Here is a 19,711-nt window from a genome sequence, read left to right on the forward strand (position 1 = left end):
CTCAAATAAATGGCCTAATATAAACCAATCCACTTTGAAAATAACAAATCAAAAGACAGATTATAGTTAAATAATTTCACTTTAAAAATAATAATTAAATAACAAAACTGCTTAGGGCTTCCCTGGTGGCGCAGTGGTTGAGAGTCCGCCTGCCGATGCAGGGGACACGGGTTCATGCCCCGGTCCAGGAAGATCCCACATGCCGTGGAGCGGCTGGGCCCGTGAGCCACGGCCGCTGAGCCTGCACGTCCAGAGCCTGTGCTCCGCAATGGGAGAGGCCACAACGGTGAGAGGCCGCGTAGCGCAAACAAACAAACAAACAAAAAAAACCCTGCTTAATTGGAATTGTTAAAAATTTCAAGGAAAAGCAGATTTGAGATTTGTTTTCCCTTCTCACTTGGCTGCCTTGTGAATAAACCCTTTCCGCTGCAAACCTTGGAGTTTCAGCATTTGGCTTGCTGCTCATCAGGCAAACGGAGCTAGTTCGATGAGGAACTGATCACAGGTTAAGTGGCAAGTGCAAAGTGTTATGAAGAATAAGTGACTGAGGAGAGCGGCCAAGATGGCAGAGTAGAAGGACCCTAAGCTCACATCCTCTCATGAGCACAGAAAAATTACAACTAACTGTGGAAAGAAAAACTGATAAAAAACACTGAAACATACCAGAAAATATTAAAGAAGGAACCACAACAAGACAGGTAGGAGAGGCAGACTCGTGATATAATCAAATCTGATACTCCCCAGGTGGGTGACCCACAAACCGAAGAATAATTATATTATAGAGGTTCTTCCACACGTGAGGCATGCCCTAGTCTGGGGGGTCTGGCACCGGGAAGAGGAGCCCCCAGAGCATTTGGCTCTGAAGGCCAGTTGGGCTTGACTGCAGGAGCTCCACAGGATGGAGGGAAATAGAGACTCCACTCTTAAGGGCACAAACAAAATCTCATGAGCACCGAGACTGAGGGCAAAGGCAGCAATATGATAGGAGCCTGGGCCAGACCTACCTGCTGGTCTTGGAGGGTTTCCTGGGGAGGTGGGGGATGGCTGGTGACTCATCCTGGGGACAAAGACACTGGTGGTGGCTATATCAGGGAGCATTCACCTGTGTGAGCTCTCATGGAGGCTGACCTCTTGGCACCAAGACCTGGTCCCACCCAGTAGGCTCTAGGCTCCAGTGTGGGGATGCCACAGGTGAAACAAACTGGGCAGGGACACAGCCCCTCGCCTCAGCAGACAGGCTGCCTAGACTTCCTGAGCCCACAGCCACCCCTACACATGCCCGCAGATATAACCCTGCACACAAGAGGGACAAGACCCAGCTTCACACATCAGTGGGCAGGCACCAGTACCTCCTGCAGGAAGCCTGAAGAAGCCCCTGGACCAGTCTTACCCACCAGGGGGCAGACACCAGAAGCAAGAAAACCACAGTCTGCAACAGCTCACTGATGAAATCAAAGAGGAAATAAAAAAATACCTGGAGACAAATGAAAGTGGAAACACAACGATCCAAATCTACTGGACACAGCAAAAGCAGTTCTAAGAGGGATGTTTATAGTGATACAAACCTAACTCAAAGAAGAACAAATAAAACCCAAAATTAGTAAAAGGAAAAATCATAAAGCTCCACAGTGGAAGTAAATGAAATAGAGACAAAAACATAATAGAAAAGATCAATGAAACTAAGAACTGGTTCCTTGAAAAGATAAACAAATTTGGTAATTTGCTTATCAGACTCATCAAAAAAAAAAAAAGAAAAAAAGAGAGAGAAGGCCCAAATCAATAAAATCAGAAGTGAATAAGAAGTTACAACTGACACCACAGAAATACAAAGGGTCACAAGAGACTACCACGAGCAATTGTACGCCTAATAAAATGAACAACCTAGAAGAAATGGACAAATTCCTGGGAATGTACAATCTCCCAAGACTGAATCAGGAAGAAATAGAAAATATGAACAGATCAATTTCCAGTAATTAAATTGGATCAGTAATCAAAAAAAGCCCCAACGAACAAAAGTCCAGGACCAGATGGCTTCACAGGTGAAGTCTACCAAACATTTAGACAAGTGTTAACACGTATCCTTCTGAAACTATTCCAAAAAATTGCAGAGGAAGGAACACTTCTGACCTCATTCTACGAGGCCACCATCACCCTGATACCAAAACCAGACAAAGATATCACAAAAAAAGAAAATTACAGGCCAATATCACTGATGAACACAGATGCAAAAGTCCTCAGCAAAATACTAGCAAACTGACTTGAACAATACATTAAAAGGATCATATACCATGATCAAGTGGGGTTTATCCCAGGGATGCAAGGATGATTCAACATTTGCAAATCAATGTGATACATCACATTAATAAATTGAAGAATAAAAATTACATGACCATCTCAATAGATGCAGAAAAAGCTTTTGACAAAATTCAACATCCATTTATGATAAAAACTCTAAAAAAAATGGGTGTGGAGGGAACATACCTCAACATAATAAAGGCCATATACGATAAGCCCAGCTAACATCATACTCAAAGGCGAAAGCACTTCCTCTAACATTAGACACAAGACAAGGATGCCCACTCTTGCCACGTTTATTCAACATAATTTTGGAAGTCCTAGCCACAGCATCAGAGAAGAAAAATAAATAAAAGGAATCCAAATTGGAAAAGAAGTAAAACTGTCACTGTTTGCAGATGACATGATAATATATATAAGAAAATCCTAAAGACGCTACCAGAAAACAACTAGAGCTTATCAATGAATTCAGTAAAGTTGCTGGATACAAAATTAATATATAGAAATCTGTTGTATTTCTATACACTAACAATGAAATATCAGAAAGAGAAATTAAAGAAACAATCCCATTTACCATTGCATCAAAAAGAATAAAATACCTCGGAATAAACCTACCTAAGGAGTCAAAGACCTGTACTCCAAAAACTGTAAGACACTGATGAAAGAAACCGAAGAGGATACAAACAGCTGGAAAGATATACCGTATTCTTGGATTGGAAGAATCAATACTGTTAAAATGACCATACTACCTAAGGCAATCTACAGAATGCAATCCCTATCGAATTACCAATGGCATTTTTCACAGAACCAGAACAAGAAAATTTTAAATGTGTATGGAGACACAAAAGACCTTGAATAGCCAAAACAATCTTGAGAAAGAAAAATGAAGGTGGAGGAATCAGGCTCCCTGACTTCAGACTATATTACAAAATTACAATAATTAATACAGTATGGTACTGGCACAAACACAGACACATAGATCAATGGAACAGGATAGAAAGCCCAGAAATAAACCCACACACTCATGGTTAATTAATCTACGACAAAGGAGGCAAGAATATGCAATGGAGAAAAACAGTCGCTTCAATAACTGGTGCTGGGAAAACTGGACAGCTACATGTAAAAGAATGAAATTAGAACAGACTCTAACACCATATACACAAATAAACTCAAAATGGATTAAAGACCTAAATATAAAACTGGACACTATAAAACTCCTAGAGGTAAACATAGGCAGAAAACTCTTTGACATAAATCGCAGCAATATTTTTTTGGATCCGTCTCCTAGAGTAATGGAAATAAAGAGAAACATAAACAAATGGGACCTAATTAAATTCAAAAGTTTTTGTACAGTAAAGGAAACCATAAGCAAATCAAAAAGACAACCTACCGACAAGGAGAAAATATTTGCAAATGATGCAAATGACAAGGGATTAATTTCCAAAATATATAAACAGCTCATACAGCTTAATTTGAAAAAAAACAAACAACCCAATCAAAAAATGGGTAGAAAACCTAAAGACACTTCTCCAAAGACATACAAGTGGCCAATAGGCACATGAAAAAATGCTCAGTACCCTAATTATTAGAGAAATGCAAATCAAAACTACAATGAGGTATCATCTCATACCAGTCAGAATAGCCATCATTAAAAAGTCTACAAATAGGGCTTCCCTGGTGGCGCAGTGGTTGAGAGTCCGCCTGCCAATGTAGGGAACACAGGTTCGTGCCCCGGTCCGGGAAGATCCCACATGCCGCGGAGCGGCTGGGCCCGTGAGCCATGGCTGCTGAGCCTGTGCGTCCGGAGCCTGTGCTCCGCAACGGGAGAGGCCACAACAATGAGAGGCCCGCGTCCTACCAAAAAAAAAAAAAGTCTACAAATAATAAATGCTGGAGAGGATTTGGAGAAAAAGGAACCCTCCTCCCCTGCTGGTGGGAATGTAAATTGGTGCAGCCACTATGGAGAACAGTGCAGAGGTTCCTTAAAAAACTAAAAACAGAGCCCCAATGTTCATAGCAGCACTATTTACAATAGATAAGACATGGAATCAACCTACATGTACATCAAAAGATGGACAGATGAATGGATAAAGAAGATGTGGTACACACACACACACACACATACACACAATGGAATATTACTCAGCCATAAAAAGAATGAAACACTGCCATTTGCAGCAACATGGATGGACCTAGAGATTATCATACTAAGTGAAATAAGTCAGACAGTGAAAGGCAAATATCACATGATATCACTTATATGTGGAATCTAAAAAAATGATAGAAATGAACTTATTTATAAGACATAATTGCACTCATAGGCATAGAATAGAAACTGCTAACCAAAGGGGATAGCAGACAGGGGGAGAGATAAATTAGGAGTTTGGGATTAACATATACACCCTACTACATATAAAACAGGTAAACAACAAGGACCTACTGTATAGGATAAGCAACTATATTAAACATCTTGTAATAACTCATAATGGAAAACAATCTGAAAAAGGATTATATACACACACACACATATATAAATGTATGTATGTATAACAATCACTTTGCTGTATACCTGAAACTAACACAACACTGTAAATTCAATACTTCAATTTTGAAAACTGTTAAAGTTCAAGAAAGCATTTGATTTAAGTCACAATTCAAAACCAAATATTAAAACATCCAAGTTTCCTCTATCAACACATGAAATGGAAAATAGCTTCTTACCAGACAGCAGCTAGATTGGAGTGCAAATGTAAACTATGAGGAAACCTCGAGGACCTGACTGTCCAGTACTGACGGACCACATGTTGTTCCAGCCAGCTTCGGGCATCTGACTCATCTAGTGGAAGGGAATTTATTTACATTTAAGTTATAAGAGTTAACAACAAAATACTTGATCAGCTTTGCTACAATATCTGGACTTATGATTCCATTCAAATATTCAATTGACAAAGGGTCTTTAAAATAACAGCTACCCAACAACATTTATATATATAATCATTTACTTAAAACCATACACACACACACACACACACAGACATACAAAATTTAATTGTCACTGCTAGAAAGTAAAAAAAAAAAAAAAAAAAAAATACTCGATTTTAAAATGACCCATGAATAAAAAGACACAATCAGTATACTTGAATAATTCAATAATCATAAAAGAAATTGAAATGGTAACCTAAGATGTTCCCAAGCACCCCCAAAGCCTCAGGACTAGTAGCAGGGTTTGAAGGATTAGCTATCTTATACAGATTGTTGTAGAAAACAGAAAAAGGGAGAGCTGTCTAACATTTTATGAGGCCAATATAACCCTGCTTCCAAAACCAGATAAAGACATGATAGAAAAAGTAATTCATCAAAGAATAAAGATTAAAAATTCTCAATTAAAACAGGCTAACCCAATCCAATACTATAGTAAAAAAATAACAGAATGATCAAGGAAGTTTAGCTCAGGAATTCAAGGATGATTCACTATCAAAAAAATCTATCAGTAAAGTACTAGAGTAAAAGTGATGAATTATAGAATTATCTCACAGATAAAGAACAGCACTTGATAAAGTTCAATACTTATTTATAATTAAAGACTCCTAGAAAAACAGGAATAAAAGTCTTAATTTTACAAAGGACACATATCCAGAACCTATGCCAAAAACTATCACACTTAATTAAGGAATTTCAGGGGCAACCCTCTTGGGATAAAAACCACTCCAGGAAACCCATGCTCATTGTCACTGCTTCCTCTGCAGACTAGAGGGCTGGCCAGGAAAGAGACACGGTTAACATGTCATTAAGAAGATATAAGGTATAAGAACTGGCAGGAGGGGCTTCCCTAGTGGCACAGTAGTTAAGAATCTGCCTGCCAATGCAGGGGACACGGGTTTGAGCCCTGGTCTGGGAAGATCCTACATGCCACAGAGCAACTAAGCCCGTGTACCACAACTACTGAGCCTGTGCTCCACAACTACTGAGCCCACGCGCCACAACTACTGAAGGCCACAAGCCTACAGCCCGTGCTCTGCAACAAGAGAAGCCACTGCAATGAGAAGCCTGAGCACCACAACAAAGAGTAGCCCCCGCTCGTCGCAACTAGAGAAAGCCCACAAAGCAACGAAGACCCAACACAGCCAAAAATAAATAAATAAAATAAATAAATTTATTAAAAAAAAAGAAGAACTGGCAGGAGATAAAACTGTCAATATTTGCAAACAATACTGATTGTCTATGCAAAAAACCTAATGGAATCAACAATATATAAGCAGTATGAGAGTTCAGCAAGAATGCTGGATATAAGAACAATTTACAAAAAACAAGTGTCCCCCTACTCCAGCAATAAATAAAACAAAAAAAGACACTATTCACAATAAGAACTATTAACATACATAGAAATTAACAAAGACTTAAGGTCTTTACAAAGAAAATTTCCAAAATCTGGTAAGACATTAAAAAATTAGAATAAATGCAGATATTTTCATAGTAAAGATGTCAGATCTCCCCAAGCTAAATCTATAAATTCAATGCAATCCCAATAAAAATTCCAGCTGAATTTTTAAAAAGGAACTTTTAAAATGTCTTTAGAAGAATAAAAGCCCACAAATAGCTAAGCCTATTTTGAAAAAGAGTAAAGGAGGTGAGGGGGAAACTTGCCTTCTATGTGTTGAAACACAGTACAAAGCCATATAAATAAAAAGTCTGTTCCTCCACAACTCACACTCAGGGAAGAGAACTGAATGTTCAGAAATAAATAAGTGTACAGATACATAATAATGTTAGAACCACAAAGCAGTGTGGAAAGAATGGACTGTTGGGAAATCTGCTCATGACATGGGAGAAAAATAAGCTGGACCTTTTAACCTCACTTCATACATAAAAGAGGATCTGGTGGTCACTAAAGAGCTAAACACAAGCTCTAAAAAAGCAAACAGAAGGAAAATACAGGGGAATGTTCTTTTAGAGAAAAATATCAAGGCCCAAATTCTAACCATACCATGAAAAATTCAGATTTGAGTACAATAAGGTATTTTTAAAAATCACAGATTCTGTTTGAAGGATACCATGAACATACAGGTGACTAACTAGAGGAAGAAAATCGCAATGTCTAAAACCTAGGAATTACTATCTAGATATACAAAGAACTCTGAAGTGTGGGGATGGGCAAGAATGACATGAAACTCCAAAGAAAAGCAAGCAAAGGATGTCAATGGATACATCGTAGAAGGGGCAAGACTGATCCCAAGTACTTATCCTGTGTAGTCAGACAAATGCAAATGAAAACAGCAGACCAAATCAGAGGCGGGGTCCTAATCAAGTAGGGATGAGATTGTGGACCAGGTCCATAATTGGGCATGGCATTAGGGAGAATGGCTGAAGGCAGTTCAGGCCTGTCCACGAGAGAAGCAATTACAGAAATGAGGTACTGCAAACTGCAGCATCCTACTCAGCCATTAGGAGCAACAGAAGAGATATGCACAGAGTGACATGGACAGATTAAAACAGAGTTAAATGAAAAGAAGAACAGAACAGAGTTTACACATAGCATAATACCAGTACGTAATTTTAAAAAAGGAATACAACCAACCAAAACAATGTACTTTACAAGAACTCAACATGTTTGAGAACAGATATCAAATACATTAGAACAGGAGCCTGTCCCTGGGCTGGCAGAGAAAAGGAAAGGGGAGTGAGAATCAGAAAGGGCAGAAGAGAAGAAATAAACTAAACCAAAAGGCCCTGCACGGGCTGCTGCTGCTGCTCACATGCTCTGAGCTGATTAACCCACACTCTACCCTAAAGGTCCAATTCAAGAATAAAAAAGAAAGGGAAGAGAAAAGAAAGCAGAAGATCGTTAGCATGCTAAATCAGCTTTAACTACTTTATGTGCATTTGGCAAGGTTCAGGTACAATGAACAGGGCTAGGTCACAGACCCCAGCTTCTGGGGTTAGCTTCCCGGCTGTGACCGTGGGAAAAACACTGTAACCACGCCTCTGTTTTTTATCTACAAAATGAGAAGTAGGATTAGATGTTCTAATCTCTAAGGTTGTTTCCAGCTCTTTCTGGATTCTACCAATTCATATTTTTTTTACTAAAAACTGAAAAAGCAGACATTCAAATTTAAAATTAAATTGTATGGATCTTTTCCTTTTATTTAGTCACTAACTTTAGCAAAGCCAATCCTTCTCAAAAAAAAAAAAAAAGAAAAAGAAAAGAAAAGAAACAACCATTTAGGACTAACAAAGTTCTCAGAACTGTATTAAAAAAAGACCAAAATTGCACTGTAAATGCCCTTTCAACATTAATTCTATAGAGCTACTTCTTAGGCACTACAGAAGAAAGATCTACTAATGGTTTAAAAAGGTTTGTTTTTAAGGACGGCAGAACTTACCAATATTTTAAACCACATGGAACTGATTCTCAAAGCTTGCCTTTCCTTCTAGAGAATTCTTCTATCAGAAAATGATGCCAGTATCTAAGAACACACACTACCTTTCCAGCTGACTTGAAGTCCCAGCTTTTTGTTTTGATCTTGTTCTTCTAATGGTGTCCTGTCCACCTGAATCCCAGAGTCCTCTCTGCTTAAAGGCTGTTGATCATCTTCATCTTCACTTTCTTCAGACCAATTCTGATTAAAAGAAGGCAATACACCTTACCCTTAGAGCACCTAACAACTGGAGCTATTTAGACTAAAAGATCAAGAAAATTTCAGAAGAAAAGCAAAAACTTTATCAAATAAAACCTTTTTCTACATATCTTGAAAGTTACTATTATAGGATGGAATTAGTTTTGGTGGCAAAATCCCAAGATTTACAGCTCCTTAAGGGATACATATATTTTCTGATCAACTTCCTAGTACCGATGTTTGGGTGCAAAATCTTAATAAAACTTCCATAATAAACCACTCTAATTTAGTGAAGAGTGTTCCTGTTTTAGATAAGTTGCTGTAGGGCAGAAGGACCCATAAAAATCATCTAAATAACTTGGCATGTATTTATATTTTCAGTAGCAAAACCACTGCTACTTACTGGTGTGTCTACATTTGGGCCAAGGTCAATTTCTTCACCTTCCATCAAGTATTTTCCCCAGTCGAAATCGTCTTTCTTTTCTAAAATACAGCAGAAGAATTTCATCAGCTTGATCAAAAATATGTGGGAAAAAAAACCCAAATTACAGTAAAAAGTCTAACAAAACTCATAATAAAATACACTTGGGAAATGAAAGTTCAAAAATATTGAAACATTCAATAAGTTGACATTCTAATACATTAAAAATTTTAATTTCTTTATCTTCAAAAGTGATTTTTCTCTTTATATAACTGAAAGTTTAACTTACAAAGTCAGAACTCATATTTTAAAAGAAAATTTACAACTATAATTGCACTTAAGACAACAGAAATATTTTAGTTTCAGATTTGTTTTACAACTTTTTATAAAATCTCAAAGTCTGGTAATTAAGTCATAAAACCAATTTCTCTTTTATTTGTTATATATATGAAAAGCATTTGGTAACATACCCACTTCTTTATCTCTTGGTGTTTCCACATAATTGCTGTTTGAAGGAGAATCAGACAGACATAGAAGAAGTGACAGTATGGAATAATGTGCATCTGTCTTTAAAACAAGAAATGAAAAATATGAATCACTGAGGTTGGTAAGAGCTTTCTAAACTAGTTTGAGTAAAGAAAAGATAACCCCATGACAGTTATGTCCTCAATTTTTTTTCCTGGTTTAAGAAAACACAAATCATACCTAAATAAATCTCAAACTCTAAACTTGTTTTTATAGTTCAAACATGTACAGACAAGGAACCTGTCAAATAATGCACTACCTGAATCATAATGAGGAATCTCAGACAAACCTAAACTGAGGGACAAGCTACCAAATAATTAGCCTGCTCTCTTCAATAATGTCACGGTCAAAAAAAGAAAGGGTGAGGAATGTTCCAGATCAAAGGACACCAACTGGTGAACCCAAGCAAAAAGTACACAGGAGTTCCTTTTAGTATTCTTCAACTTCTAAGTTTTTTTAAAACTTAAATTGTATTTTAAAAATCACATTTAAAAAAGCTGCCAAAAATGAAAAATACTCCAAATATGCAAATAGTCATAAACTATGCATGGAAAGGAGAGAGGAGGTGAATTAAAATCAAGGAAGGTAAGGAAGTCTCAGGTTACCTCTCCCTATTATATGTTCTATAGTACTTTATGTACAGCTTCATAGTGTTTATCGTAATTATAATTAAATAGCTATTCACAACTACTTGGGTAGTGATGATCATGTCTTGTTTATTCTGTATTCCTACCACCCAGTGATGACAGGGACACAGTAGACACTTGGTAAACTTTCCTGGGAATGATAAGGCAATATATCACAAATTCTCTGCTTAGAAATGCGTTAAATTCCTTTAACAAAAAAAAAATAATTTTCATTCCATAGAGAAGAGTAGTCTAAAATGTAAATACTTGAAGAAAATAACTCCCAATATATAAATCTATTATTTAGTAATAATTGCTAACATCAGATTGCTTATTTTGGAAGAATTCTGTACACCTGAAACAGGTGAATGTTACCAGTGAAAGAGGAGAGAACTATGTACAGTAAAAGCAAGAGCACACACAGTGCCCTTGCAGACCTCCCTACTTTGCCAAGGACCAGAACTACCGCCCTGTAGCTGCATGGTGATGCACAAAAGCAGCACATGGTCCTGGGAAGAGGACCTGGATGAGGCCATTCCCCTACCCCTTGTTCATTTTTTTTTGCTAACATCTGTAAGGGAGCTTGACACCTAGAAGACTGATTAATTGAGGTAATCACTGAACTAAAAATTAGCATTAATGGCTAAAACATAACCTATCAATCAGCTAATATCACGTTTTAACTGAAGTCACTAATAGCATTAAAGAACAAAGAAGACTGCTGCTAAAAGTTAGGGCCCTGGAACTTAACATTTAGATGATACAGGAGACTGTCCAAGATGGCAGATTGGGAAGACCTGCACTCACCTCCTCCTACGGGCACACCAAAATTACAACTATTTACAGAGCAACTATCAGTGAGAATGCTCTGCAGACTAGCAGAACAGATTTTCTGAAGCTAAAGATACAAAGAAGGAACCACAATGAGATGGTTAAGAGGGGTGGAGACATGGTATAGTCAAGACCCATGCTCCCATCCCAGGTCAGTGACCCACAAATAGGAGGATAATTATAACTGCAAAAGTTCTTCCCAAGGAGTGTGGGGTCTGAGCCCCCTACTGAGCTCCCCTGCCTGGGGGTCCTGCATTGGGAAGACAAGCCCCCAGAATGTTTGGCTTTGAAGGCTAGTAGGGCTTATATTCAAGTGACCCAGAAGGCTGTGGGAAATATAGACTCCATTCTTAAATGGCACACACAAAATCTCACATGCTCTGGGACCCAGGGCAGAAGCACTAATTTGAAGGGAGCCTGGGTCAAACCCACCTGCTGATCTTGGAGAACCTCCCAGAGAGGCAGGAGGTAACTGGGTCTCATCCTGGGGACACAGATGCTCCTGGCAGCCATCGTGGGGAGCTTGTTCTACCACAAGGACATTACTGTGGGCAAGCACCATTTTGGAGTCCTCCTCTAGCTTATTAGCACAGGGGGCTTACCTGTCCACCAGCCAGTCTGTAACAATTCCAGGGCCCCCAGGCCAGCTGCCAGCCATGTGGAGACCCAGCCTTGTCTACCAGTGTGCCCACGAACCAACCCCACCCACCAGTGGGCCAGACCCAGCCCCAGGACCTCCTGGGTCCTGCAGCCAGCTGTGCCAGGACCCGGCATTGCCCACCAGCATCCAGGCAGACCTAACTGAGGCTGAGTCTGGCAGCCAACTGTGCTGAGGACCGTCCTGTGTACCACTGCACCCACAGTAGTCAGCCCACCACAACAGAAGGGTCCATGCAGCCCATAGAGGGGGCACCCACAGAACAAATAGCTCTGGTGACCAGAGGGGAGTGGTCTGCTGGGCCCCACAGGGCATCTCTTATATAAGGCCACTTGTTCAAGTTTGGGAAACGTAAGCATTCCACCTAATGAACAGAAGTGAAAACAGAGAATTAGGCAAAATGAGGTGACAGAGAAACATGTTCCAAATGATAGAACACAATAAAAGGCCAGAAGAAAGAAGCAAAGTGGAGATAAGTAATCTACCTGGTAAAGTTTCCAAGGCAATGACTGTAAAGATGCTCAACAAACTTGGGAGAAGATTGAACACAATGAGAAGCATAACAAAAAGTTAAAAAATACAAAGAAAAACCAAACATAGGTGAAGAATACAATAACTGAAATAAAAAATATACTAGAAGGAATTCACAGTAGATTAGATGATACAGAGGAATGGATCAGTGAACTGACTGCAGTGGAAATCATGCAAACTGAACAAAAAAAATTAAAAATAAGGACTGTTTAAGAGACTTCTGGGACAGTATCAAGAGTACTAATATTCACATTATAGGGGCCCCAGAAGAAGGAGAAAGGGGCAGAGAACTTATTTGAAGGATAATAGCTGCAAAATTCTTTAACCTGGGAGAAAGGAAACAGACATCCAGGTCCAGAAAGCACAGAGAGTTCTAAACAAGATCAACCCGAAGAGATCCACACCAAGACACATTGTAATTAAAATGCAAAAATTAAAGTTAAAGACAGGTGGACTTCCCTGGTGGCGCAGTGGTTAAGAAACTGCCTGCCAATGCAGCGGACATGGGTTCAATCCCTGGTCTGGGAAGATCCCACATGCCGCAGAGCAACTAAGCCTGTTCGCCACAACTACTGAGCCTGTGCTCTAGAGCCCGCAAGCCACAACTACTGAGGCCCACGTGCCTAGAGCCTGTGCGTCACAACAAGAGAAGCCACCGCAATGAGAAGCCTGTGCACTGCAATGAAGAGTAGCCCCGACTCACCACAACTAGAGAAAGCCTGTGCACAGCAATGAAGACCCAATGCAGCCAAAAATAAATAAAATTAAAAAAAAAAAGTTAAAAAGAGAATCTTAAAGGCAGCAAGGGAAAAACAAGTTACTTACAAAGGAATTCCCATAAGGCTATCATTTGACTTTTCTGCAGAAACTTTGCAGGCCAGAAGGGAGTGGCATGATGCATTTAAAGTGATGGAAGGAAAAAAACCTACAACCAATACTCTACCCAGCAAGGCTATCATTCAGATTTGAAGGAGAGAGCAAAAGTTTTACAGACAAGCAAAAGCTTAAAGAGTTCAGTACCACCAAACCAGCTTTTCAAGAATTGTTAAAGGGACTTCTTTAACTGGAAAAGAAAAGGCCACAACTAGAAATAAGAAAATTACAAAAGTAAAAGCCTCAGTGGTAAAGGCAAATATACAGTAAAGGTAGTAGATCAACCACTTATAAAGCTAGCAGGAAGGTTAAAAGATAAAAGTAGTAAAATGATCTATATCCACAATAAGTAAATTAAGGGATACACAAAACAAAAAGATATATCATGATGTCAAAAACATTAAATGTTATGGGGAGAGGAAAAATGCAGGGTTGTGAAAATGTGTTCAAACTTAAGAAATCAGCAACTTAAAATAATCACGTGTATATATTAGCTTGCTATATACAAACCTCATGGTAATCACACACCAAAAACCTATAATAGATACACACACACAAAAAGAGAAAGGAATCCAAACATAACACTAAAGATAGTCATCAAATCACAAGAGAAGAGAACAAAAGAAGGAACAAAAAAGAAATAAAAAAATAATCCCAAAACAATTAACAAAATGGCAATGAGAACTTACCTATCAATAATTACTTTAAATGTAAGTGGACTAAATGCTCCAATCTAAGGATACAGAGTGGCTGAAGGGATACAAAAATACCCATATATATGCCACTCCTAAGAGTCTCACTTCAGATCCAAAGACACAGGCAGACTGAAAGTGAGGAAATGGAAAAAGGTTTTCCATGCAAATGGAAATGAAAGCTAGGGTAGCAATACTTAAATCAAACAAAAACAGACTTTAAAACGAAGACTGTAAAAGGAGACAAAGTACATTACATAATGATCAAGGGATCAACCCAAGAAGAATATACAATACCTGTAAATATATATGCACCCAACATAGGAGCACCTAAATACAGAAAGCAAATAATAACAAACATAGAGGGAAAAACTGACAATAACATGATAATTGTAGGGGACATTAACAGCCCACTTACATAAATGGACAGATCATCCAGACAGCAATCAATCAGGAAACAGTAGCATAAATGATACGTTAGACCAGATGGACTAAATAGATATATGTAGGACATTCCATCCAAAAAAGCAGAATACACATTCTTTCAAGTGCACATAGAACATTCTGCAGGATACATCACACACTAGGCCACAAAACAAGTCTCAGTAAAATTAAGAGGACTAAAATCATATCAAATATCTTTTCCAAACATGCTGCTAAGAGACTAGAAATCAACTACAAGAAAAAAATTTGCAAAAACCACAACCACATGAAGGCTAAACAACATGCCACTAAAGAATCAATGGCTCACTGATGAAATCAAAGAGGAAATAAAAGAATACTTGGCGACAAATGAAAGTGGAAACACAATGATCCAAATCTACTGGACATGGCAAAAGCAGTTCTAAGAGGGATGTTTATACAAACCTAACTCAGGAAAAAAGAAAAATCTCAAATAAACAACCTAACCTCACACCAAAAGGAACTAGAAAAAGAAGAACAAATAAAACCCAAAGTTAATAAAAGGAAAATCATAAAGCTCTACAGCAGAAGTAAATGAAATAAAGACAAAAACATAATAGAAAAGATCAATGAAACTAAGAGCTGGTTCCTTGAAAAGATAAACAAATTTGGTAATTTGTTTATCAGACGCATCAAAAAAAAAATGAAAAAAGAGAGAAGGCCCAAATGAATAAAATCAGAAATGAATAAGAAGTTACAACTGACACCACAGAAATACAAAGGGTCACAAGAGACTACTATGAGCAACTGTACGCCTAATAAAATGAACAACCTAGAAGAAATGGACAAATTCCTGGGAATGTACAATCTCCCAAGACTGAATCAGGAAGAAACAGAAAATATGAACAGATCAATTTCCAATAATTAAATTGGATCAGTAATCAAAAAAAGCCCCAATGAACAAAAGTCCAGGACCAGATGGCTTCACAGGTGAAGTCTACCAAACATTTAGACAAGTGTTAACACGTATCCTTCTGAAACTATTCCAAAAAATTGCAGAGGAAGGAACACTTCTGACCTCATTCTACGAGGCCACCATGACCCTGACACCAAAACCAGACAAAGATATCACACAAAAAAAGAAAATTACAGGCCAATATCACTGATGAACACAGATGCAAAAGTCCTCAGCAAAATACTAGCAAACTGACTTGAACAATACATTAAAAGGATCATATACCACGATCAAGTGGGGTTTATTCCAGGGATGCAAGGATTCTTCAATATACGCAAATCTATCAATGTGATAAACCATATTAACAAATTGAAGAATAAAAATTACATGATCATCTCAATAGATGCAGAGAAAGCTTTTGACAAAATTCAACACCCATTTATGATGAAAACCCTGCAGAAAGTAGGCATAGAGGGAACTTTCCTCAACATAATAAAGGCCATATATGACAAGCCCACAGCCAACATCATCCTCAATGGTGAAAAACTGAAAGCATTTCCACTAAGATCAGGAACAACACAAGGTTGCTCACTCTCACCACGCTTATTCAACATAGTTTTGGAAGTTTTAGCCACAGCAATCAGAGAAGAAAAGGAAATAAAAGGAATCCAAATCGGAAAAGAAGAAGTAAAGCTGTCACTGTTTGCAGATGACATGATACTATACATAGAGAACCCTAAAGGTGCTACCAGAAAATCACTAGAGCTAATCAATGAATTTGGTAAAGTAGCAGGATACAAAATTAATGCACAGAAATCGCTGGCATTCCCATATACTAATGATGAAAAATCTGAAATTGAAATCAAGAAAACACTCCCATTTACCATTGCAACAAAAAGAATAAATATCTAGGAATAAATCTACCTAAGGAGACAAAAGACCTGTATGCAGAAAATTATAAGACACTGATGAAAGAAATGAAAAATGATACAAATAGTTGGAGAGATATACCATGTTCTTGGATTGGAAGAATCCACATTGTGAAAATTACTCTATTGCCCAAAGCAATCTAAAGATTCAATGCAATCCCTATCAAACTACCACTGGCATTTTTCACAGAACTAGAACAAAAAATTTCGCAGATTGTATGGAAACACAAAAGACCCCGAATAGCCAAAGCAATCTTGAGAACGAAAAAAAGGAGCTGGAGGAATCAGGCTCCCTGACTTCAGACTATACTACAAAGCTACAGTAATCAAGACAGTATGGTACTGGCACAAAAACAGAAAGACAGATCAATGGAACAGGATAGAAAGCTCAGAGATAAACCCACGCACATATGGTCACCTTATCTTTGATAAAGGAGGCAGGAATGTACAGTGGAGAAAGGACAGCCTCTTCAATAAGTGGTGCTGGGAAAACTGGACAGATACATGTAAAAAAGTATGAGATTAGATCACTCCCTAACACCATACACAAAAATAAGCTCAAAATGGATTAAAGACCTAAATGTAAGGCCAGAAACTATCAAACTCTTAGAGGATAACATAGGCAGAACACTCTATGACATAAATCACAGCAAGATCCTTTCTGACCCACCTCCTAGAGTAATGGAAATAAAAACAAAAATAAACAAATGGGACCTAATGAAACTTCAAAGCTTTTGCACAGCAAAGGAAACCATAAACAAGACCAAAAGACAACCCTCGGAATGGGAGAAAATATTTGCAAATGAAGCAACTGACAAAGGATTAATCTCCAAAATTTACAAGCAGCTCATGCAGCTCAATAACAAAAAAACAAACAACCCAATCCAAAAATGGGCAGAAGACCTAAATAGACATTTCTCCAAAGAAGATATACAGACTGCCAACAAACACATGAAAGAATGCTCAACATCATTAATCATTAGAGAAATGCAAATCCAAACTACAATGAGATATCATCTCACACCAGTCAGAATGGCCATCATCAAAAAATCTGGAAACAATAAATGCTGGAGAGGGTGTGGAGAAAAGGGAACACTCTTGCACTGCTGGTGGGAATGTGAATTGGTTCAGCCACTATGGAGAACAGTATGGAGGTTCCTTAAAAAACTACAAATAGAACTACCATATGACCCTGCAATCCCACTACTGGGCATATACCCTGAGAAAACCAAAATTCAAAAAGAGTTATGTACCAAAATGTTCATTGCAGCTCTATTTACAATAGCCCAGAGATGGAAACAACCTAAGTGCCCATCATCGGATGAATGGATAAAGAAGATGTGGCACATATATACAATGGAATATTACACAGCCATAAAAAGAAACGAAATTGAGCTATTTGTAATGAGGTGGATAGACCTAGAGTCTGTCATACAGAGTGAAGTAAGTCAGAAAGAAAAAGACAAATACCATATGCTAACACATATATATGGAATTTAAGAAAAAAAAATGTCATGAAGAACCTAGTGGTAAAGCAGGAATAAAGACGCAGACCTCCTAGAGAACGGACTTGAGGTTATGGGGAGGGGGAAGGGTGAGCTGTGACAGGGCAAGAGAGAGTCATGGACATATACACACTAACAAACGTAAGGTAGATAGCTAGTGGGAAGCAGCCGCATGGCACAGGGATATCGGCTCGGTGCTTTGTGACCGCCTGGAGGGGTGGGCTAGGGAGGGTGGGAGGGAGGGAGACACAAGAGGGAAGAGATATGGGAACATATGTATATGTATAACTGATTCACTTTGTTATAAAGCAGAAACTAACACACCATTGTAAAGCAATTATACCCAAATAAAGATGTTTAAAAAAAAAAAAAAGAGTTTAAACCCAGAAAAAAAAAAAAAACCTAGAGACAAATGACAATGAAAACACGACGATCCAAAACCTATGGGATGCAGCAAAAGCAGTTCTAAGAGGGAAGTTTGTATCTATACAAGCCACCCTCAAGAAATAAGAAAAATTGCAAACAAACAATCTAACCTTAAACCTAAAGGAACTAGAGAAAGAAGAACAAACAAAACCCAAAGTTAGAAGAAGGAAAGAAATCATAAAGATCAGAGCAGAAATAAACGAAACAGAAACAAAGAAAACAAAAGCAAAGATCAATAAAACTAAAAGCTGGTTCTTTGAGAAGATAAACAAAATTGATAAACCATTAGCCAGACTCATCAAGAAAAAGAGGGAGAGGACTCAAATCAATAAAATTGGAAATGAAAAAGGAGAAGTTACAACAGACACTGCAGAAATACAAAGCATCCTAAGAGACTACTACAAGCAACTCTATGCCAATGAAATGGACAATGTGGAAGAAATGGACAAATTCTTAGAAAGGTATAACCTTCCAAGACTGAACCAGGAAGAAATAGAAAATATGCACAGACCAATCATAAGTAATGAAATTGAAACTGTGATTAAAAATCTTCCAACAAACAGAAGTCCAGGACCAGATGGCTTCACAGGTGAACTCTATCAAACATTTAGAGAAGAGCTAACACCCATCCTTCTCAAACTCTTCCAAAAAACTGCAGAGGAAGGAACACTCCCAAACTCATTCTATGAGGCCACCATCACCCTGAAACTAAAACCAGACAAAGATACTACAAAAAAGGAAAATTACAGACTTATATCACTGATGAATATAGATGCAAAAATCCCCAGCAAAATACTAGCAAACAGAATCCAACAACACATTAAAAGGATCCTACACCATGATCAGGTGGGATTTATCCCAGGCATGCAAGGATTCTTCAATATACGCAAATCAATCAATGTGATACACCATATTAATAAATTGAAGGAAAAAACCATATGATCATCTCAATAGAGGCAGAAAAAGCTTTTGACAAAATTCCACACACTTTTATGATAAAAACTCTCCAGAAAGTGGGCATAGAGGGAACCTACCTCAACATAATAAAGGCCATACACGACAAACCCACAGAAAACATCATTCTCAATGGTGAAAAACTGAAAGCATTTCCTCTAAGATCAGGAACAAGACAAGGATGTCCACTCTCACCACTATTATTCAACACAGTTTTGGAAGTCCTAGCCACGGCAATCAGAGAAGAAAAAGAAATAAAAGGAATCCAAATTGGAAAAGAAGTAAAACTGTCCCTGTTTGCAGATGACATGATAATATACATAGAGAATCCCAAAAATGCCACCAGAAAACTACTAGAGCTAATCAATGAATTTGGTAAAGTTGCAGGATACAAAATTAATGCACAGAAATTTCTGGCATTCCTATACACTAATGATGAAAAATCTGAAAGAGAAATTAAGGAAACACTCCCAT

The 19,711-nt window shown here is 38.1% G+C and overlaps 1 protein-coding gene across 6 annotated transcripts in view; it reads right to left on the bottom strand.

The window, feature by feature from the left end:
• TUBGCP5 (tubulin gamma complex component 5) overlaps positions 1-19,711 on the bottom strand; it is a 56,845-nt gene that overhangs the window by 23,238 nt on the left and 13,896 nt on the right. For 5 of the 6 annotated variants that reach the window (XM_073807860.1, XM_073807859.1, XM_019931783.3 and 2 more), the window contains 4 exons: positions 9,801-9,897; positions 9,313-9,392; positions 8,777-8,912; positions 5,017-5,131 (listed from right to left, as the gene is read on the bottom strand). In XM_073807860.1, coding sequence (XP_073663961.1) covers positions 5,017-5,131; positions 8,777-8,912; positions 9,313-9,392; positions 9,801-9,897 — 428 coding nt within the window. The remainder of the gene's footprint in view (positions 1-5,016; positions 5,132-8,776; positions 8,913-9,312; positions 9,393-9,800; positions 9,898-19,711) is intronic. The other variant, XM_019931784.3, reaches the window with a different exon arrangement.

Source organism: Tursiops truncatus, chromosome 7 (genome assembly GCF_011762595.2).
Source record: "Tursiops truncatus isolate mTurTru1 chromosome 7, mTurTru1.mat.Y, whole genome shotgun sequence".
Classification (NCBI taxonomy): Eukaryota; Metazoa; Chordata; class Mammalia; order Artiodactyla; family Delphinidae; genus Tursiops; species Tursiops truncatus.